Below are 24,034 nucleotides of genomic sequence, written 5' to 3' on the forward strand. Positions count from 1 at the left end.
GTCCGCGCTGCTTCAGAAGAGGGGGCCAGAGGGCTTGCTGCAAAGTGTGCCCCCGTTGCCCAGCAGGCCAGCAAGGGCTGTGATGACAGCATTTCAGGACAGCATGCTGAAGTGAGCTCACAGCGCGGACGCAGCAGCCCCAGGACCGGACGTGCCTCGGACCAGCGCGCAGTACCTCTTGGCCTCCTGTGCTCCTCCTCCAGCCTCTTGTACACCTTCAGCTCCACTCGGAGGGACTGCAGGAGCTCGTCGTTCTGGGAGAGCAGCTGCTGCCTCAACTTCGCCTCCTCCTGCACCCTGGAAAGGCCCCACGGCCACAGGGAGGAGATGTTAATTCTGACGCCCGGGGACAGACTCTGACTCCACAGAGCAGCCCTTCCACCCGCAGCAGCCGGCAGAGTGCAAATGAGACCGACGGGGTGGGTCAGGATTCCCAGCAGGGCCCCTCTCCCCCGAGGGCCGCCCTGGGCCTGGCCTTGTCCATGTGCTATCCACCCCATGCCGTCTTCCCCGCCACCCAATGGGCACGCGTTCTCCGCTCTTCAGCGCACAGAGCCGAGGAAGCAAAGCTTACAGGGTTACCACTTAGCCAGGGATGCAGAGCTCGGGAGGGACCCGCACTGTGTGATGGCACGACAATGACCTTGCTAGGTCAGCACACCACCCTGGGCGACCAAGGGTGACATCGGTAACTGAAAGAGCTCGGCGCTCACGAGCGCTGAGGAACAACAGGAAACACGTGGGACAGGACAGGGGCAAGGGCAAACTTTGCTAGGAACACTTGGTATAGGCCCTTTAATGTCTAAGTGGGCCTCCCGCCCCTCAGCACAGAACCTCCCCACGTCCTCCCCAGGCACGCTGAGTGAAAGCCGAGGCCTTACCATGGCTGCGAAGGCCTGCGGGCCTGGGCATCCTGCCATCTCTCTGCCCCCACTTCCCTCCAGGTGCACTGGCCTCCCTGCTCTGCTCTGCACAGGCCAAGGGCACCATGCCCCAGGGCCCCATCCCTTTCTGCCGCAATGAGCTCCCCCCAACCCTGCTATCTGCAGAGCTCATGCCCCTTTGCTGCCTTCGGGTTGAGGGTCAAATGCCATTTTTTTCAGAGTGGACTCCCCTGACCTCCCCCGGATAAAGACCAGCATTCTGCCCCCCATGCCCCGGCCTGCTCACTTAGACGATTCTGCCCCACGTGCTTGATTCCCGCCCAAAATCATGCACCTGACACTTGCTGGCCTTCCGGGCGCTCAGGCAGGGGCCCGCACACCTTGCTCTGTGACTGGACACCTGGCACAGCCAGTGGGGACGGGGGTGCCCCTGAGCCCTACCTGCTCAGCTCACTGCGGCTGCTGCCCACCTCCCGGAGCAGCTGCTGGTTATGCCGCTCCAGCTCGCAGACCTCTCTCTGCAGCCGCTCATTCTCCCCCTTCACACTGGCATACTCTCGCTGGAGGAGCTCGAGGTTCGCAGCCTTCCTGGAGAGGGACTCTCGTAACTTTTCATTCTCCTTCTGTTTATCTGCAAACACAAAAAAGCGCCACTGAGAAGAGACACCATTTGTTTTTTCCAACCTTATTACGCAAATACGGCACTTCAGCTCGAGCACTCCAGGAATACAAAGCAGAATGAGATTTAATCTGGCATTTATGATTTTGGCATTCCAATTATCTTATGCATTTTGGGCAGATAAATCTGTCAACATCAAGGCTGCAGATTAAACGTCACTGGGATGGAATGGGCCTGTTTAATTTTCTATACAATAATGGGCCCTGCAAACCTAGTTACTTTGCCTTCGCAGAGCAAACAGTCGGTATAAATTACAGACAGAGGCAAGAAGCTGCCCCAGACTCCGGCAATGCGTGTGAGGGAAGTCCGCAAGCCCCCATCCACTCCTCAGACTGGGACAACGGCACCTCGGATAAAATGTGCCCACGGCCTGGAGATGGGCAGTTAAGAGTGTGACCTCGGGCAGAGAGGTGTGCTCAAGTGCACTCCGCTGCCCACTGGCGTCAAAACCTCGATGGAGTTTCTTGACTTCTCTGTGCCTCAGTTTCCCCCCCACACGTCGTTGTGAGGCTGAACCGAGATACTGTACACAAAGGGCTTAGCTCAGGGCTTAGCTCAAGGCTTCACGAGAGCTCCCCGGGCTGGCTCTTCACGGGGCTGCTGGTGGCGGCGGCTACCAGGTCCGCAGCTCTGACGGCAGGCATTACACCAAGACCTGCACGGGTATCATCTGATTTCATCTTTGTAGCAAACCTCCGAGGAGGTACTATTTTTCTCATTTTCCAGATCGGAAACAAAGGATCACAGAGGTGAAAACTTCCCCAGGGTCACAGAGCCAAACAGGCCACAGCCAAGATGGAGACCCAGCTTTTCTGATGCCACCCTTCACCACGGCATGACGATTTCTGAGCAAGTGCCCCCTCCTCCCTCAGACTCCAGCCACAAGACGCTTCCTATAATTCCTGACTGGTCAACACTCTCCCCGCCTCTCACACCTAGGCTTTTGCCTGCTTTCTTTCCTCTATTTAGAAGGCCCTGGCTCTTCTAAACCTTAGGCACCGTGGCTAACCCCTGCTTAGCCTGCTGGACTGAGCTCTTGAAGCCGAGCCTCTCCTGGGTCAAGACACCGTCCCCAGGGTCCTGTGCTCCCCGAGTCTGCCTTTGTCCTGGCTGACCCTCACGCTGGCCTGCCGTGGGTTGCCTGGCTGTCTCTCCCATCCGACCACAAGGCCCTCGAGGAAAGGGACCAGGACCCATTCTTTCTGTATCAGTCTACACAGGCCCTGACACATTTGCTGAGTGCGTGATCTTCAAAAGCCTCGATTCTATCTCTTAAGCCAAAAACAGCATCAGAACCCTCCAGGGAGAATGGGAGAAGCTGGCCCAAATCCTAGCTCTACAGATTTCTAGCTCCGGGACCACCAGCGGGTCAATTCCCTAGGCCTCAGGTTCTTATCTGTAAAACATGACTAATAATTCCTCTGTCCAGAAACATTTTAAGTATTGAGAGATAATGTAGGTGAAAGCTCGTCGGGGGCTAAGCTCCAAAAAGAAACAATTAAGAGAAGGGATCCTCCTATGAAATACTGGAAAAACCTTCCTGATAAGAGGAATCTCTGGATGAAATTTCGGCAGTAATAGTTTTCGGCAATAATAGATTTCCAGTCTTTCTGTCTTTCACTGTAACCTGTGTGCTTGCTAGAGATGCTGTGCTGAGGGCTTCAGAGGGCTGACTGTCACGACAGCCCCATGAGGTACTCCTATTTTACAGCTAAGAATACTGAGGTTCAGAGAGGTTAAGTGAACTGCCCAAAGTCACAGAGCCACAGAATGTGAACCTGGGTGGGTCAGGATCCAGTGCGTTCTTCCCATGCCACAGAGGGCTCTGGGGGTCCAGACTGCTGGTGGCTCCTTTAGTTCCTACCTCTGGATCCCTTGGCCAGCATCGTATTGAGAGCCTGGTTCTGCTTCCTCAGGAAACAGATCTCTGATGTCAGAGAATTATGCAGCTCTGATCCATAAGCAAAAGCATTTGTAGAACCTATAAAAATATACACAAATAGTGATTTATAGTCACCAGATCAATATGGATGGAACTTTCTAGAAAATAGTTTTAAACAATGGGAAACACAACATGCAATGGAAATCATTCCAGATGCGGTATCACCAGAGCCCAAAGGGAAATGAGAGTGAGCATGAAAGAGGTGGCAAGAGCCACCCTCCATTCTTACCTCCTACACATGAGCCAAGGTAAACAGGTTCGTTTCTGCCCTCCCCCGCAGACGGTATCTCTACCACCCCTACTCCGATCTCAAAGTGGAGCCATCCTCAACACGGCTCAACCGGGCGAACACGATTGCTGGTTCTTCCTCCCAAATGCCTCAGACGCTGGCTTACTCTTCCGTTCTCTGTAGTTCATACCTTATCAGCACGCCCTGACCTTGCCTCCCTGCTACTCTGCCAGTGGGGCTGCCCACGGTCCAGTCATGATATTCTCTGCTTAGAAATGCTAGACGGCCCTCCCCTGCGAAGACAGACAATCGAACAAACCAAACACAAGGTCCAAACTTCAGATCTCCATGACTTCACTCCAAGCTCAAGCACAACCCTCTTCCTCTCCACCCTCGACTCTAACGTCCTCAAACCAGCCGGACCGGGCCACACCTGTGCCCCCACACACTATGCGGTCACACATCTCCCTGACTTTGTAAAGTGAGGTCTTCATTCCCCTGTCCCTAGAACGCCCAGCTCCTTCACCTCCACCTGTCAAAATCGCACTCGTCTTCAACTCTTAGCTCAAGTTCACTGTCTAGTCTAAGTGTTTACTAAAGAGATCAGAAGCCAGACAGACTGGGTTTGAGATTACTTACAAACTCTGATCAGTTTAGCTCAGGCTGTGGTCCATCTCCTAAAATGCTACCCCTTCCCCTGGCCGGACAGCTGCCCTGAGACACACACCCCTCCTGCTCTCTATCCCTGCACCATATATGACATCCAGAGCATGGGAACATGAGACCCTCAGGAGAACACAGGGCTTTCTATACGGGGACAGGCAGATGCTTCCTTCCCTGCCTTCCTTACCACCCCGCAGAAGCAGACTGCTTTCCTAAACTCCAGGACAGCTAGAACATGAGACCTGAAGGGAAGCCTGCTGGAGAAATCTGGGAAAGATTTCGAACCCGGATGAAAAGAGAAGGACAGGGAGGAGCCCCACCATCTTCATTCCGATGCTGTGGACACTGTCCTGAGAGGAGGTGATGCTCAGAATGACCGCGGTCCTTGTGGAGACTGACCCCAAGCCCTGCCAGCCTATCACTGAGCCAGGAAACCTGCCTGGAACTGCCTGTGTCTGGTTCTCTTGTTAGGTCAGAAAACATAAATCCCCATTGTTTACACCAGTTTTCACTCACATTCTGTTCTCTGCAGCTGAAAGCATCCTGGTACACAACTGATTACAGGTAATATTCAAACTCCCCGTAAGGACTGTGGGATGTCAGGCCTCCCAGAAGCCAATGCTGCACACTCTCTCCGCTCTCCAGCACCACCTTTTCCCATGATAGTGATTCACAAATCACAGCGCCATGTAATTTCTCATTCCCATGTGTCTCTCCCCGCCAATCCCCTCTACTCTCCCCTATGAACTCTAGTGTCTTCTCGGAGACACCTGGGTCTGAATCATGGCTCCGGCTTCTTAATAGCTGTATGACCTCAGGCTCGTCACGTTACTTCCCTAAGTCTCCACTTGCTCAATAAAAATGATCCATGTTGTTATTATTACTGCTATTATCATTTATGTTAATATCCTAACTGGTGGTGGGTTGGAGCCAAAAACAGGACCGAAGCGCCATCTGGATGACAAGGAACAATCCTACAGAAGAAGTCGGCTCTGGCCACAGCTGCAGGGGCCACTTCTCGAAGAAAGAGTCAGGCCAGAGGCCAGAGCTGGACAGAGCCTGAACTGGCGGGGTGTCCTCTGAAGGCCGTCACCACCAGCTCCTCCACCTGATGACAAGTTAACCCACGAGGTGACAGTTTTTAACAACATTCTGCCTCAGCATCACAAGGAGCCGTGCCTTTCTCAGACCTGCTCCCAAGATGAACGCCTCACAGCAGGGGGGAGGCGGAGCCACTTTTATTCCCTTGTCTTTCTAGAGGTTGTGACAACAGGGCGAGAACAGCATGTCTTTCCAACACTGTAAATACTTTATGAATGCCTTTTTGTAGACCTTCCCATCAGAGTGAATTACTCTCCAGAGCAACAGTGCCCGCTCCATTGTAGCTGGTGGCCATTCGAGTCCCAAATAATTCTATAATTGGATTTGCCAGGAAAAATGTAAAACAGAATGAATCTAATTCAGGCATTACCACGAGTGAATGTGAAGGGCCCAGGCATGTATTTCTTCCCTGCGTTTGATATGACTAATGACTCGGGTTAATCAATTTCCCTGGGGGTGAGAGAGAGGGCGGAAGCAGGATGGGGGAGGGAGGTAGAGAGAGAGGCATGGATCTACTCTTGACCTCGAAGACCGTAGCACATCAGCATGTGCATGGCTCTGGAAAGACCTAGGCAGAGGGCTGTGATGGGCCAGGCAGGAATGAGAACTGGACCCAGGGGTCCCAGGACTCAAGTGCTGCCGCCACTGAGTACATCTTGCTAGAACTCAGTTATTTCGTCTCTAAAAACGTATGCATCACCACTTGTTGCAGGGCTCTGCGACGTGAAGCTAATAATGTTATACAAAATAAGAGAGTAAAATAACATGATAATGACGAAGAAAACCACCACTTACGGAGTGAGGCTCGGAGCAAGGCCCTGTTGAGAGCACTGCTTCACTGAATCTCAGGGTGGCTCTGTTTATAAAATAAATAAGTCTGGGAGAGGTGGGGTGACTTGCCAAAAAGTCCCAAAGCTAATAACCAGAAGACTAGGGGTCCACACCCGGCTCAGTGCAACTCCCTAACAAACTCGGGCTTTTCCTAGGGCACAAAGCTGCTCTCAAGACACATTCTTCGTGCAATGAAAACAATCTCTTTGGAGCAATAAGGACAGATATCCAAAATACATCTCAATGAAAAAAGGGACAGAATGACAGAGAGAAAGTATTCTAGGTGAAGGAGAAAATAAACATATGTATTTGTATTTGCATTGAGAAAGCACTGTAAGGTGTGGAAGACCACTAACAGAGGAGGGAGGAGAGAAGGGAGAGCAGGATGAACGGGAATAGAACGGAGACAGTGAGCTTTGCACTGGGTGAATGTCTTCCTTATGAGAAAAACACGTATTTTTAAGTCCTTCATGGAAGAACAGTCCATTCAGACCTAACCGAGTTTCTATGCAGGCATACTGGCAACCTCGTGGCCAGCCTGTGAGACTCAACAAACTGCTAACAAGCTCATACTTTTAAGGTCCATTACTGACGAAAAGACGAAATACCGCTCCGTTTTATTTTAAAATACCTCTACTTCTCTCCAGCGACCAAAGTCAGAAGAGGAGCCGACCCCACTCCAGGCCGCAGAGGCCAACAGACTCCTTCAGGGCCAGGGACTGTGGGGGGCCGCTCTGCTCCAGTCAGCTCACCTGACTCATCGCCACGGAATAAAACGGGGATGATTCTCCCCACTTTATAAATAAGTTATGTCAAGTCTGCAGTGTTTAGCGAGGTCACCATGGAGGCAAGCAGCAAGGTCAGGATCCGGGCCGAAACCTCTCTGGCCACCAGTCAGTGTGAAGCTCACCCCAACACACAGCATGTGATCCAGGCAAGTGCGCCCCAGATGAAGCCCTCGCAGGTGCGGCACAGCCCTCTGGGGCAGCGCTCCCTTACCTGGATCGAGTTCAGACCCTTGCCGTTCCAGCTGTCCCCGAAGCTTCTCGTTTGTCTTAATAGATTCTTCTAAACGTTTCCTCAGACTTCGAATTTCTTGAATATGTTCCATTACTAAGTCTACAGGAGGGAGAGTTATTTTTAATTTAAAGTCTGAAGCCCCCAACAAATTGAATAATTTACAAATTATGCAAGGATCTTAAAATTCCAAGTCGTGCTGGATGTATTCAGATCGTCGGTAACTGGCAACACCTTCCCGGGCTTGGTGAGGCTGAGCGACTGCCCACAGCCCACGGACACAGTTCTGTAATGGTTCTCTGCAGCCTTCCACGAGCAGGGAGTTCTATATCACATGGAAAAATTATATTCCATACAATTTTAATGCCAACTCTAATGCGGCCCTTTATTCTTCTAAATATCAAATATTAATTTAAAACTTTCCTTATGGTGAAACTATCACTTTCAAGTCTGTCTGAATTGCCTGAGCGTGGATTATACCACTTTCATAATGAATCCAGATATTTCTTTGAAAGGACTATGTTTATCCATTTATCATTTACTCAGTTGAGACTCAAAAACAGAGCAAAACAATAATCCCAGAGCTCGTGAAAATGGTAAGAAGTGTATACTCTCCAGAGCACATCCTGTTCGTGCGAATGTAAATGTGCGTGACTTCTGGGATCTATTTTTATCATCAGCCTTAGAAAGGTTCTTTTCCAAAGTCTTTCCTCAAATAATGCTACTTCCAGGAATCTACTCAAAGAGATCACCAGAGATACTAACAACCATTTGCCAGAAAGCATGAAAATGTTCATCTGAAGCACTATTATAGAGCAATAAAAACTGAACATGACTCAAATTATTAAACCAACTGTATTACATTACATTACTGTGATGCAGTATTCTACAGCTACTGAAATTGTATTACAAAGACCATATCATCTTACAGAAAAATACAGATACAAAATGGATTATTCAGCATAATTATAACTCCATTTTAAAATTTGCAGACAAAAAAGACACACAAACACAAAATAAGAAAATCTATCCCGAGATATTAACAGCAGTTGCCTTTGGGTGGTAGAGTTCAGGTTTTTCAAAACTTCTGTATTCTATCTCTTTTTTTTTAAATTTAATTTTATTTTTTCAGTGTTCCAAGATTCATTGTTTATGCACCACACCCAGTGCTCCATGCAATACGTGCCCTACTTAATACCCACCGCCGGGCCTTCCCAACCCCCCCACCCCCACCCCTCCAAATCCCTCAGTTTGTATTCTATCTCAGTGTAACATTTAGTAATACATAAAAATTTAAGTTTCCCAAATTTTCTACAATGAGCATGGCCTATTTTTTCAGCCACTGCCACATCTCACTTTAGCAAAGAAAGAAGTATGCACAGTTGCAATCTGGAGGTAGGTTTCTAGAATCAGTGTTTAAAGCATAGCCACATCAAGTATCCAAAGCCAAAATTAATGTCTTTAATTCATCAATTACGGTACACTCAGTATGTCTTAGTAATGTTTGTTTTAAAACATTATACTGATGTTATGACCCAGTTTTAATTCCTCCAAAATGACTTTCGTTTAAAAGTAGTACAATGTTACAGATCTTTTCCTAATTAAATAGTAATTCTGCCATGAATCTGAATGTTTATGAGACGACTTAATTCCCAGACCTTCAGCTATCTCCTATTACTGCCAGAGTGTGGCAAGTCATTTGGTGGGATGCGTGAGGCCCTCCTGGCCAGCCCGGCACTGGAAGACCCTGTGCAGCAAACTCCTGCCACACCTCCCGCCCCTGCCCTGCTGCCCTGAGAATCGTCCAGCCACTAGTCAGGTCCGAGTGAGCCAGGAACTTATCTATTCTGATCGCAGTCCTCCTCGCTGGTTTATATCCACATCCCACGCTGCCGGCTTCTTGGGTAAATCGGTTCGCATCACCTGCCACTGAGTCTGTCCAGGAGCTGGACTCATCATCAGGGCTTAAGGAAACATTCCCAGTCGAACTGGACACCACTTATTAATTATGCAGCCCCAACCAAGGAGAAGGAAACACTAGACTCGTCTTTATAAAATGGGAGAAAAATATCTGTCCCTCCTCTAATAAACATCCTTCCGACAAATGCTAACTCTTTAATACCATAAATCCTGCAAGAAGCAACCAGCAAAAATCGTGTGTGTATCTTTGGCCTAGTAGTTCCACCTTACAGAATCTAGGTTAAGATAATGCACCGAAATAAGGGGAAAGCTTCATGTTCAAAGACATTCCCTGCGGCAGTGTTCACAATTGTGAAATTTTAGAAATGACTTAAATGTTCAGCAAAAGGGGAACATAAGGAAAACTGCAGTTCAGCCATTCAATGGACTATTCTAAAGCCACTAAAAATGATGGTATGTAACAACATGTCAGAAAGCTTATGATAGAATGTCAAGTGCAAAAAGGAAAAATACTAAATTATCTCTCTATTTAGAATATAAACATGACAAAAGGAAAAAACAGATGCAGAGACCAAAAGTCTGAAGAGAAGCAAACCAAAAAAGCTAAGAGTGGGCTTATTAGGATGGCTCCAGAGCACTGCCCCCCCAGGGAAAGTACCTGCTAATGCATGAGGAGGGCGTGACAAGCCCAAGGTCATGGGTCCCCAGAATCATAAGACATAAGGAGATGCCTAAAAGGTTCTGTACTGGAAATAAACCAAGGCTGGCGTGGCAGACATGTGGGAGGGTAGGGGCTGACAAGAGAAACCTAGAGCAAGGTGCCCATACCGTAGCAGAAGGGTTTGAAAGAACAGGGGTCCCAAGTATTCCCATTAAGTGATCTGTCTTGCTGCACTGTTAACCCTCACGCCCTTGTCATTCCTCCAGCCCTCAATCAAGGGTGTTCCTCCCACAAAAACAGTCTCAGGCGTTCTTGGAAATGGACTGAATTCCTTGCCGGGCTGATACAGTGCAGAAGGAAGTGCAGCTAAGGACAAGAAGACAACTCATGGGGCTGACCCACACGAGGAGAAGGCAGATCAAAGAGCCAGAAATAACCGAGAGAAACCCAGTACGTAGAAACTCAGAGAAATCACACAGGGATACAGCCAGAAACCCAAAGAAAGCAAATCTAGGTGAGGAGCCGGCTGACACCGCACTTCGATCAAACACGGGTACTCGTTGCTCTGGGTGTTTTCAAACTGTGCTCCTCTGGGCCCAGGGTGTCCCAGAGGAGCCTCAGGAGTCACCGTGGAGGACAAAGTCTCACCCCTATCTTTATTACATATTAGGCCTCCATATAAAGTTCATCTGAAACAAAGTGGGGGGTTGTTGCTAAAAAAGACTTCGAATTTTTGAAAACCACAGTTCTTTCTATGTGATCAGGTGTCAACAAAAAGCGTTTAAAAAGGAGGTGCCGGGGTCTGTCTTGTGCTCTGGATCCCTCCTGGCTGCCTTGCAAATAAACACTGGAAGAAAGGAGAGACCAGAGGATGTCAGCTAAGGTCCAGAATCTATACCAGGGGTCAGAAAACCACAGCTCCTGGGTCAAACCCACCCACCACCTATTTTGGTAAATAACGGTTTATTGGAACAGAGCCACACTCATTCACTTACATTTTGTCTACGGCTGCCTTCTGCTACAACAACAGGATTGAGTAATTACAACAAAGACCATATGTTCCACAAAGCCCAAAATATTTACTATCTGCCCTTTCCCAGGAAAAATTTGCCAATCCAATACCTCATACCTAATACCCCAACAGGAGGTAATCAAGACTACAAATACAGAGGAGGTAAAGGAGAGCTCCGGGGCAGGTGGAGGTTCAGGAGGCTGATTCTGCCATGAGCCCATGGCCCACGGTCAGTGGCAGGACGAGGGGGTGACCCAGTGGACAAAAGGTCACATGCTGAAGGGAAACACTGCGGATCACTAGAATTACAAAATATCCTAACGGGGGTTCGGGTGGAGGGTGGGTTGTTAGGTCCTCTGGGGCATCTGTACAATTCCAAGCATGGGTCTTCAAAGTGACAGGGTCTCAGAAGAGTCTGAAGGGAACAACAGGAAATTAACCAGACTTGGAATGGACACAGAACCTCAGGGCCTGCCAGTCTGGTTCCTGCCACTGTTAGAAGAGCAGGGAAAGGGCGAGTCACCTAGTAAGTCATCATTAAGAAATAAAAATGACTCTTCCCCAATCACCAACACTTTCAACAACCGCAGCTTTCCCCAGTGATAAATGATAGTCTGAATGACCAGCTCTGGCCCTGCCAGGATCTCCCTCCATCAGATGAATATTCAAATGTCACTACACTCTGCTTACTCAGGCAAGATGGCAAATTACTGTTTAGACCAGGAAGCCTTGGCCGGCTCTAAAATGCTTAGCAAAGCTTAGCTTACCTTGAGAGAAATGGTTCGTCAAGACCGAGGTCTTCCCGGTCTCGCTGTCTTGCTTCTGGTCTTGTGAGAGGACGGACGACTTCTCGGACATTTCACAGTCAGATAACACATGAGAGGCAGATGGCTCAGGAGACTCAGGGAGGATGTGCTGGTAGGTGATACTGTCTTCTTCCATCCTTCACCATAGGGATTGAGAGAGAAATTGTTCCCCACACTAAGATCCCAAGCCAGGACCGGGACTTGGGAACACTTAAGGTTACTTGGCCCTTTGTAATCTCCCCATATTTGCAACTTTGTTTTGGAGTCCTTTTGTTTCCCCAGAGCATTTTATTAGGGAGGACACTCTAAAGCCAAAAAGCACTCAGTGGGCTTGAGTCTGGAGCCAGTGAAGAAGGGGGAGCCACTGTCTGACTCACGGGGAGGGGCCTTCTGCGAGAGCACGAGTCAGTGCCCACTCTGTACCAGGCGTGTTAGACATACCGTCTTACTCAAGTCCCCACAGAGACCCTTTGAGCTAGAGAGGACTATCCTGCAGACTCGGGGAGCCTGCGGCACAAGCTTGCCCACAGTCTCACCACTTGAACCCAGGTTTGTCTGTCTCTGCAGCCCCAGGAGAATGCGGGAGGCCAACCCAAACCCATGAAGTGGCCTTATGGGTTTAAAAATCTTAAAACCCTCAGGGCCCCCACGCAGGTCCCAATGCCACCACTCTGGCAATCATCTGATTAACCTGTATTTCCCAAGAGCCACCTGAGTCATGAGGAAAAACACCCTCAACTGGGTGAAAAGCCCACATGAATCTCCATTATAGATAAGCTCCTTAATTTAAGCTCTTTTTTTTCTTCCACTTTTTCCTATTACTTCTTGTCTCATTATTCATGAGCTCAGACAAGAGCAAAGGACTCCAAAGCTGCAACGCATTCATTAACAGGTAAACACCAGATGCAACTTCACTCAGACAGCGTGATGGATGCACGGGCTTGCCGCTGCCTTGCAAAAGTGCCGAATGGGCCAAGGGCACCCATTTAATTAGCTTAGGAGTGACCCGTGTGAGCGCTAAGCCTACAGCGGGAAAAGGCAGAACAGAAGGAAAAGAAACCAACCTGTCAGGGATGGGAAGGGTGACACATGGCTGAGGAGGGCTGAAGCAGACTCCCTGCCTCCTTCCAGCCCCCTCTCCAAGCAACCACGGTCGTCTTTCACAACAGCAAATCTGATTTTGTCTGGCCCTAGCTTATTTTCCTTCAAAGACTCCCCTCTTCCCATACTACAGAATTTGGACTCCTAATACAGAATCTGAGGACCAGCCCAGCACAGCCCCACCTGCCTCTCCAGCCTCGACCCTCAAGTTCCCTGGACCAGCTCGCAGGGGCCACATCGCTCTTGCCTCGTACGCACTATCCGACAATCCCTGCCCCGGGCCTCTCATCCTTTAGATCTCAGTTAAGACTGTCTCCACTCTGGGAGGCCTTGCTTGCCCTCTCCATAGCCCGCCACTGAGATGCGATCCATTATTAGGAGGATGGAAGTAGAGGGCTGAACTGGGAGGGATCTGTGAAAACACCACTGTGGTAGGAAAGGAGTGTTTCTTCTGAATGTACAGATGCTCTGATTGAAACGTCCTCTGGTAAGGTGGGATGTGTCCCCACCTGCTCACTCTAATGATGTTATGGCCTTTGTGATGCCAAGAAAGTCCAAAATTCTGGTCTCTATCTCTTTATTTTACCTCCAGAAGCCCAAAGGGCTGCTGCTCCAAAGAGGAGGGAAACACCCGCAGCACTCCCAATGGTCAGAACATTTAAATAAGGAACAAGAGGGGGCAAGACCTTGACATTTCCTATAGGCCATCAAGGCAAACTAAGAAAGTACACAACACATTTATTCCATCAACAGTTTTTAAATTCTAACTACGAGCCAAATAATTAAGGCGGAAGCAGGTACAGAGATATTCAAGACACAGTCTTTGTCCTCAAAAGGCAATATACAACAATAATAAGAGACCAGAGTCCGACAGATTCAAGTTCAAACCCCAGCTCAGCTTCTTAATGGCAAGCATGCAATTCCGACCCTTGGGTTCCTCATCCTAAAATGGGAACAGTGCTTGCATGGTAGTGTCAGAAAGGATGAATGTGAATGCCTAGGGTAGCAGCTGACACACACCAACACCCCCCGTTCACGCTAGCTCCTTTCCTCTGTCGAGGAAGTCTGGGAGCGGAAAGACAAATGCAGGACGTACTACAACGCCATGTGCTAAGTGCTGTAATGTGACAACATGCCAAGTACTACAGGAAAAATGACTGATCCTGGGATGCAGAAGAGAGACGGGGATGTTGGGGAGAGCCAGGTTCATTGCTATATCAACAGACTCCGAAGAAGGATTTTCAAACTACACCAGGAAGAAGTCAGGCACGGGCTGCAGAACAGTAAAAAGTCAGGTAAGGCTGGAGCATGAGGAGGGCCTGAGCAGGGCCTCAAAGGTCAGGCTAAGGCATCTGAAATCGATCCTGCGGGGCCCAGGAGCCAACAGAAGGAACGTGTCATCCTCGTCAAAGCACCCGGCAGACAGACGCCAGGAATGGCCCAAAACAACTGGATGAAGGCTGCAGGGTACACGGAGTAACACCCGCTTGTGCGCAGCCACTGTCAATTTCATAAGTGTGTGTGCCTTACCCATGAGACGCGGGAAACTAACCGAACAGGAGGGAGCCAGCACACTCAGCGTACAAACCCACCGCCCGCGCTTCTTCCCCCATGCCACACGCTCACCTCTCCATCGCTTCGTTCTGGGGGCGCTTGTCCACTTCAGCTGATTTTCCTGGGAGCAGAAAGAACATCAGGAAGAAGGAAGACATTAAAAATAAACAAATACTGTACCCCTGGGACAAAGAATACATTATAAGTTAATTAAAAAATTTGAAAAGAGAAAGAAAGAGAAAGAAAGAATAAAACCCAGTATCCCCTAATAATTTCTTGCTGATACACTTGCAGAGGCCCCGTTCCATTTGCTTAAATACTCTTTGTAACAATCCCAGAAATTTAAAGGAGGATCACCAAGAACACACTCAGACCAGCGGCTCCTCCTTCATCCCCGCTCTGGCACCAGTTCTAGGAGGGAGGGGACGGGCCTGAATCTAAGAACCCATCCCCAAGGTGCTGCTAGGTCTCTAAAAACTCAGATACAGGCTCGTTACAGGAAATGGGTTACGAACAAGAAAAAGAACGTAACCTAACATGTCCTCGCTACGGACACGTTATGGATTTCCTTCTGTTCTTTCTTCCGTGCATTTTGGCACAGGGGACCCTGTATGTGACTTCATCTTTTTCCTTCGTATTTCATTATGAGGACCCTCCCTACTGAGTTTTGCCTCGGAAACCTAATTTGGAAGGACTGCATTACTATTCCACTGCAGGCAGGCATCTACCGTAGTTTCTGCCGGTCCCCTATTTGACATGTAGGTCATCTCCAATTTTTCACTTTTATAAGTAAATGAAATAAACATCTTTGTACATACAGCGTTATCTGCATTTAAACGATTTCCTTAGGAGAGACTCTCAGAAGTGGGATTAGCAGGGAGAGGAGTATATGAGTGCAAATGAATAAGCCAGGGCCTGTGGCAGGGGAGGGACGACGAGAAATGGCGAAAGAAAACAAAATAAAGCTGAGAACGTAAGTGGGCAAAAGATGCACTGCTCTATCCTGCACGGAAGCCTTTGCTGTTTGAAAGGAAACACAGGAGCCCAGGTTTCAAAGAGACTAACAACTTCATGTTAAAAATACTTCAGAACTCTGGAAATTGCAGACTGGGATGAGCTCTTTGAAGAAGCTAACGCGTGGCTAAAGAAAAAAACAAACCCTTCTCGAGCTGCACTTGAAAAATGAGACTATAATTAAACGGCACCCACACATTCCATTTTCAAAACTACTCCGAAAAGGGAAAGTTCTCGAACACCACAGCGCGGAGGAAAAGAGCACCAGAGACTCACGCATTTGCCTTGTGCCTCGTGGTCCCCACATGTGTGCTCCCCGGAGCTAGGGGGTGTTGCTATTGGGGCTCCCTCAATACCCCAGCCGGACAACTGTGGGCAGAGAGAGCCAGTGTGACATCCCGAGGGCTTGAACATCACCTGCCACTGCAGGGCACTGGCGGGCACCAGGAAGGAGTCACACGGGCCCCCCGAGATCAGGTGCCAGGCCCCAAGGACAACGATGACGTCCTCTGGCCTCACATCGATCCCACTGGCACAGCGTCAGGATCTCCATATAACAGTGATGCGGAAATCAAAGAGTTCTGACGTATCCAATCTCTTCCTCCGACATCCCATCACCTACTTCACTATAAGCTCCAGCTAAGCAAGGGATCTGGAGACACTCCAGAGTTAGCTCGACCACAAATCTAGGTCTGGATCCTCTTGGTTACATCCTGACCAAAAGCACAGTGACATTTTGACACCCCAGGTAGGGGGAGGGTGACAGGCCCTCTACCGCATAGAGGGGCTCCACGCCTGTGTCCTCTACACTCCTCAAGAGGGGAAATCGCCATCTGCCTGGAGCAATTTCCCAGACACTGACTGGAAGTCCCAGGCCTCAAGACCACCGTGAACAGGCAGAGACAACTGTTGTTAGAACAGCTCAGCACTTTCCATCTTGCACCTGCACGGGGCTGCTCCCCAACATTCAGCTGACACCCTGACGATGGGCCATCTGCCCAGCCCGGCCCTCCAAAGGGCTCAGGAGTCTACACGCACCAGCCACGCACATGACAGCATCGTCCCCTGCTTCAGCGGACCGGCGTGCTTTCGGAGGACGGACACACACCTCAGCAACTTCACCAGCTAGGGGATCACTGCTCTGGGGCATGCTCTAAGTACTCTGGGACTCCTGACCATAAATTCATCGTGTACCTATCACAAAAACCTCTCTTCGATTCCTAACAAAATCCACGACCAGATCAGGATATGCCCTAAGGCCATCCAAAGCCCGGGCTTCTCTGTCTTCACATAGGACATCCTGTGCGGAGCTGCTAATGACTCCACAACTATATTCTGCCCATTCCCCTGCCACGACAAATGCTTTAAAGCCAAATGACAAATTGTTAGTGTGGGACTCACAGGGCCATCACGACAAGTGATGCACTGAATTCCATGTTGGAAACTGCCTTCACACAGGTGACAGGGTACCATCTGTCAGCCTATTCGGGAAGCTTAGGAAGCATGTCATGAAGGCGCTGCTCCCATCTTTCAGGCAAATCTTACCGCTACACTGAAAAGCTGTGTAGTAGGTGGCAGTGACAGGGGGAGGGGGGACTTCATCCTTTCAAACAAAAAGATTTCTAGTTATCTAATCCATACTGGAACCAGCAAGAGAACTATCATGCAGGACAGTCTTGTAACCCGTCGGCCCGCCCTCCTCCCTGTACTGATCCATCCTGAACACTGCCTCTGTTTGAAAAGCCTCTTTTGAAACAGTCCCCCTCATTCCAAATCCACCAACCGTACAGAATCCAGTTCTAATATCATAGCCTGGCATCTCCTACGTGACCCAAATGCTCCTTCCTTTGCATCCACTAGTCATTTGTAGAACATATTTGCAGTTCCTCCCAGGTGCCTGTGCCTATGCCCGATGCTGAGGGTAAGGGACGAATGAGGCTCCTTCGTAACCTCAGTGAGTTCACAGCTATGGGGGGACGAGGGACCCAAAAGACAAATTACACTACAAGGCTGTGACAAGGGGCGGCACGAAATACCATGGGAAGGCCTGCAGAGGAAAGGAAAGTGAGCCAGCCTGGACCACCCAGGACAATTTAGAGGAGGTGACCAGGGACACACATCTGAGGCAGGAAAGAACCGCTGCATAAAAACATGAAGCTGCTAAGGGGCCACATGGAGGGCTGATTCTATGGATACTTCGGAAAGAGCTTCCATTTTCTCTGATCGCCTGCCTACCATGCTAATTATACCTCTCACGCCCCCTTACCACTCCTAAAATACCCTTCCCCAGTGATTTGCAATATGGAAGGTTGAGCTCTAATACCCTTTCCTCCTGGAAGCCCTCCCTTTGGAGCTCAGGGGCACCTTATTCCAAGCCCCCACTACGCGGGCCAGACAGAGTCAGAGGACACTGAATCAAAGAGTGCCCGAGAGTAAGATCCAAACCACACAAAACTATCAGTATTGTCACCAAATCCTGACTGAACACTACAAGTATGGCCCAGCTTAGTTTGGGAGCCAGGACAAAACAAGGCCCCCATCTTCCAGGAGTCTATGCCCTGAAGAAATACAATGTGCCCACAAGGCTTCACTGCTGTCACCCCCTGTGCTCCCAAGATTGGTTAGACAGGAAACCAGACTTCAAATAATCTCATTTAATCCTCACAAATAACTGGGCAAGATAGGTACTATTCCCTCCCAGTGGAAATCTAACCATTAAGAGGGTACGAGAAGCATAAAGCTGAGATTTGAACTCAAGTCTGTCTGGCTCCAAAGGTTCTGTTCTTTCCGCCCGGCAAAGAGTGTCCATCACGAGGCCAGACGCGACTGTCATAGGCAAGCTACAACCAACCCAGAATAAAAAATAAAACAAAGAGTTTTGCATTCACTTGAGGTGAACAAAGAAAGCTTCCTAGAGGATGAACAGAATTCCTAGAAGAGAAGAGAGAGTACAAACCTTCTAGAAAAGGAACTGGTTTGAGCAAAATCCCGGAAGTGGGGAAATGCAAGCAAGGCCAGCAACACAGAAGTACCAGCTGGGACACCCAACTGGGCAGGAGTGTGAGAGGCGCCACATCATGGCGGTCAGGAGGCTAGGCTGTGGAGGCAAAGTCCCTGGGCTCAAACCCAGACTCCGCCACTCCTTGGGTGACGTCGAGCAAGTAAATTCCCTTCTCTGTTCCTCATTCATTCAATGAAGGTGATAAGTAGTAGCTACTCATAGGCTGAGAACATACCCAACACAGAATGCACAGCCTATAAAGCCCAGCCTTCCTCACTGCTTCTCCATCATCATCACCGTCGTTCTCGCTGAGCGGGGAGCAAGCTGGACAAGGCAGACCGTAGGCCTTGGAAGAAATGCATGGTGTAGATTCATCCCCGCAGGCACAGGAGAGTCAAGAGAAAGGACCCCCACAGCTGTCTTCTACCCGTGTGGCTACACCCCGACACATGTGGCGAGCTCATGGGGGAAAGAGACCACCTCACAACCTTCTCGGTACCCTCCCCAGTGCTGACTCAGAAATACCCAAGGAGCACCCTGTCTTCCTGACTTATGCTACTGGCCTTGGGAGGCACCAGGAACAAGGACACCGTGGGACTGCAACACCAGCTCTCCATCTGCTTTGGGTCCCAGCGCACTTCAGGAATCTGAGTTATAGATCCGCCCCCCCCCCCCCTGGAAAAAGGCACTCAGAAAATCTTGCAGGATTCTGGACCCTAGTGAAACCCCTAGCCTGTAAAGCTAGAAAAGATCCCGGCTCTGGTCCTGACGAAGAGTGGGAAAGCACACTATCGTCCTACTTCCTGGGTTCTACCAACTAAACATTATTAAAGGAAAGCAAGGATATGTACAAAGATTCCAATACACTGTTCTTTTAATAGCCCCAAACTGGAAACAACCTGAATGTCCACCTAATGGGGAATGATTAAGTAAATTATAGTACATTCATACAGAAGAATGTTCTGCAGCCACTAAAACTTACAATGTAGGTTAGTATTTATTATCTACAGCTGAACAAAGGGGAAGGTTGCAAACAATTCTGGTTCTACAAAAAATACACATACATATAAAAAAGATCTGGAAGTATAAACTCCAGGGTGTTCGTTTTTGCTGTATAAATAATGCAACTATAGGAGTATTTGCTTATCTGTTATTCCACAATAAACATGTACTGCTTTGTATTAAGAAAAAAAAAAGACTATATTTAAAATTTTTAAGAACTCATGCTATGCAACCGCCTCAAATATAAAACCATTCTACAATAAGCTCCTTTCATAATTCAGAAGCCAGACCCCTTAGATAGCATCCAAAAAAGAGACCCACCTCTGTTACATTTTATTCTCTAAGAATAGGAGTTGTCGTGAGGTACCTGAGACTTTTATGCCTTTTGTACAAGAAAATAAAGTTCTATGTTTGTGTTGTCTGTGAAGCCTGAAATGCTTCTGCTTCCAGAACCCGCAGGAAACAAGAATTGAGATCTCCTTGGGCGTGTCAAGGTAAATAAGTAAAAAACATATCAAGGGGAGGGCAGTTGGATGAGGGAGGGAGGGCAGCTGGTGCCAGAGGCACTCTCTCTCAGCCTCCCACTTCCTCGGGCCCTGGTTGAGGGCTTGTAGGAAGAAGAGAGAGACAGACAGAAAACGCCTCAGGCCAGGAAGATACAGCTCTATCTTGAGGACCCAGTTATTTCTCCAATATTAAAATAAAAACTAGTTTATTTGGAAATTCTTAGTCAGAAGAAAGTGGATTTCACAAAGCTGGGAAAAGGCACCTGCCCCTGTGTCCTTGGGCCTCAAGGTCCGGGGCAGCTGGTACTAGGACAACAAGTCTGCAACAGGCCTAAGCTGCTGGGTTCCGTAGAAAACTTGGGAAACATTCCCCAGGCCCAGAAGCCCAGACTATCCCACGTTCCATCTTGGAATTAAGTTGAACATATGTGGACCCTCACGAGCCTCTGTTTTGTAATGTATGAAGACAGAAGAACTAAGGTCAAACCTTGGTTTCGCCAAGTTGGTTATAACTTTAGGCAACTGACACTCCTCTGTAAGGCCAAGTTCCTCCAGTAAAACAGGTTGTTCTGAGGACAAGCCCCCGACTCACAACAGGTAGAGATACTGGCAAGCGCAGAGCACCTGCGAGCCATGCACCCAGCATTGAGTCAAGGCTTCGTGCTTGTGATCTAACTCTTACAGCTCACCAAGGAAAGCCTTTGATCTTGAGCAGAAGGAACATGACCTGACTTACATTTTGAAAAAAATCACTCTGACTATTGTGCAGGAAGGGGTCATGGTGGGACACGGGGGGGGGAACCCGGACCCCCAGGGGGGTAAGGACTACAGTAACCCATGAGAGGAGATTGTAACAAACCAGAGCCATGGCAACAACGAGGTGGTGCAAGTTGGTCAGATTTACAACACACACTGAGGGCAGAGCTTCAAAGGGGCAGCGAGTGGGTGGGAGGAATACTGGGTGGTATCCACTTAGAAATCCATGGAGGAAAGAATGTCCCCCAGGAGGGAGAGGACTGACCACATCCAATTCTACTGTCAAGGTGAGGGAGGTGCGGCCCAAAACCAATGTCCAGGTTCAGCAAAGTGGCAGGTGTCAGTCCCTTGGGCACATGCTGTTTCCGTGGAGAGGCTGTGATGTCTGAAAGCCCAATTCCAGGAGCTTTGAGAAAGAAAGCAGGGCTGGAAAGCATACTAATGGATATAAAGGAGAGAGACAAAAATAAAGACTTCATATAGGCAATTTAAATGGATAAAGTTTTAACTTTGGAACCACTTTCATATTTTCCATTTTATTCAAAAAATAAAATTAAATCAGGAAAATGGGGGAGGGGAAGCCTAACATTGAGCACAAAGAGAACTAAGTAAATGTAATTACATTTCAAATGAATAACATATCAACACTGTAGAAAGAATGAAGCCAAGGAACTTTAATATTTAATATCTGACTATACCCTTAGCCTAAAACCTAGAAGAACTACGGGGCGCCTGGGTGGCTCAGTCGGTTCAACATCTGCCTTAGGTTTGGGTCATGATCCCAGGGTCCTGGGATCAAGCCCCACATCAGGCTCCCTGCTCAGTGGGGAGCCTGCTTCTCCCTCTCCCTCTGCCTGCCACTGCCCCTGCTTATGCTCTCTCTCTCCTTCAAGTAAATAAATAAAATCTTAAAAAAAAAAAAAAAAAGAACTACAAAGAAATCATGATGTTTTAGTAGGTCTGTTTCTCACAGTGGTATGGAGGGGGCAGTTCTGGACCTATTTGTGTGCATTACAAAGAAGTGAACATAGGAGCGGATACACTGATGTTGTGAGCACCGGGATCCTCACAGCTGGAGATGGGAAACAATGTGGAAGCAGAAACACCAAGAAAGGATACAGTGGGTTGGACTGGAATTGGAGGCACCTACTGTGAAACAGTAATTTTTTAAATAAATTACCTATATGTATGTATGCGTGTGAGATATATCTTAGTGCTGCCTGCTAATGGGCAAAAACATCCAGCATCACATCAGTCTTTAAATAGCACGCCCCTTTCAGATGAACCAGGGGGCATCTGGGTGGCTCAGGTATGACCCCAGGGTCCTGGGATCGAGCCCTGCATTGGGCTCCCTGCTCAGTGGGAAGCCTGCTTCCCCCTCTCCCACTCCCCCTGCTTGTATTCCCTCTCTCACTATCTCTCTCTCTGTCAAATAAATAAACAAAATCTTTTTAGAAAAATAACAAAATAAAAAAAAAAAACAAAATAAAGGCCCTTCCCATTGCAGAGAGAAGAATCTTTGATGAATAAATAAAGAAAGAAAGAAAGAAAGAAGATGAACCAGGGCTCCCTGGAGAAATGGCTAATTCAGGGCAGGGACAGTATCAGTGAGGCTGGAACATCTTTTTTTGTTCCAGAAAGTACAGAAGTGCTCCCCAAGAAGATGGAGACCTGTCAAAAGGAATTACCATGCTGTACAATTTGAGCATCAGTAGAATCACGGAATGAAATATAGTCTATCGAATAAAATAAGAAGCTACAAGTCCACAACATTAATAAACAAATATAAACAAATAAGCAACAAACATATAAACAAAAAGGGAGATAAAAGGGAGAGTTCATCCTTCTAGCTGATGCCACCTGATAAAAAAATGAAGAAGGAATGATGGTATGAGGAAAAAGATCACCACACTGCCAGCAGCGTAGTGATAGCAGAGACAAGTAAAGTCCAGGAAAACTCAGGTAAACATCTGAAGAGGAGACAGATACTTACAGGATCACAAAGTACGCCCCACTGACTACTTGTATATCACACAGGAAAATACTGTCATTTATAGCAGAGAAACTGGACACACATCACCTCAACCCAAGTGATCAAAATTATTTTTACCAACAATGGGACAAACCGATGGCACGCGCCTCATAAACACGATACCAGGAGAACACAATACTTAATGCAGCATTCTTGCCAAAACCACATAACTAATCTCACTGAATTTATCTAATCTAATCCCAAAAGAAACAACAGATAATCCTAAATTGGGGCACTGGCCTGAACTCTTTAAACAGGTCCTCATCATGAAAGACAATGAATGAAGGAGAAGGTTAAAGACACACGACAACTAAATGTAATGTGGGGAGTGGGCCCTGGATCGGAATCAGGAATAAGACTCATAAGACATTACTGAATCAGTTAGTGAAATTTTAATGTAGACCGTATATGAGATAACAACCCTATGTCATGGGTTTAATAATGGTGCTGTGGCTATATAAAACAGTGTCCTCAGGGTGAGGGGCCACACACTCCAACACTTCTGGGGGGGGGGGGACATGATATCGCCAATCCACCCTTGGAAGGCTGACAACGATGATGATGATGATGACAATGATAATAATGGTGGGCTCCTGCGTAATAATAATAATAATAATAATGTTGGGCGCTTAGAGGGGTGCCTGGCTGGCTTAGTTGGTAAAGCGTGTGACTGTTGATCTCAGGGTCATGAGTTTGAACCCCACGTTGGGTGTAGAGATTAGTTAAAAATAAAATCTTTAAATAACAATAATAATAAAGCGTGTATACACATGGTCCCTGACTTATAATGGTGCAATTTACAATTTTCAACTTTAGGATGGTGTGAAAGCAACAGGCATCCGGTAGAGACTGTATTTCAGATTCTGAATTTCCATCTTTTCCCGGGCTAGAGATAATGCAGTACGACTGTCCCTTGTGATCCTGGCAGTGGCAACGAGCCACGGCTCCCAGTGAGCCATACAATCACGAGGGTAATAACTGATACAACCATCTTGGACCCACGTGGCCATTCTGCTTCTCACTTTCAGTACAGCCTTCAATGCAGAACATGAGATAGTCAACACTTTATTATAAAAGCAGCTCTGTGGGAGGGTATCGCCCAACTGTAGGCTGCTGTAAGTGTTCTGAGCATGTTTATGGTAGGCCGGGCTAAGCTATGATGTTGGGTAGGTTACGTGTGTTAAACGCACTTTAGACTTACGATGTTTTCAGTTTTATGATGGGTCTATTGGGATATAATCCCATCATAAATCAAGGAAGATCTGAATACACAGAAAGAAAGAGAAAATGACAAAGCAAATATGGCAAAACTGATGAAGTAAA

The 24,034-nt window shown here is 48.0% G+C and overlaps 1 protein-coding gene across 1 annotated transcript in view; it reads right to left on the bottom strand.

Moving 5' to 3' along the window:
- Positions 1-24,034, bottom strand: part of CDK5RAP2 (CDK5 regulatory subunit associated protein 2) — a 170,196-nt gene that overhangs the window by 21,246 nt on the left and 124,916 nt on the right. Inside the window, exons 26-31 of the mRNA XM_080819542.1 lie at positions 14,473-14,521; positions 11,707-11,882; positions 7,329-7,448; positions 3,428-3,544; positions 1,326-1,515; positions 176-297 (exon numbers count right to left, since the gene is read on the bottom strand). Coding sequence (XP_080675668.1) covers positions 176-297; positions 1,326-1,515; positions 3,428-3,544; positions 7,329-7,448; positions 11,707-11,882; positions 14,473-14,521 — 774 coding nt within the window. The remainder of the gene's footprint in view (positions 1-175; positions 298-1,325; positions 1,516-3,427; positions 3,545-7,328; positions 7,449-11,706; positions 11,883-14,472; positions 14,522-24,034) is intronic.

This window comes from Martes martes (assembly GCF_963455335.1).
Source record: "Martes martes genome assembly, chromosome: 12".
Classification (NCBI taxonomy): domain Eukaryota; kingdom Metazoa; phylum Chordata; class Mammalia; order Carnivora; family Mustelidae; genus Martes; species Martes martes.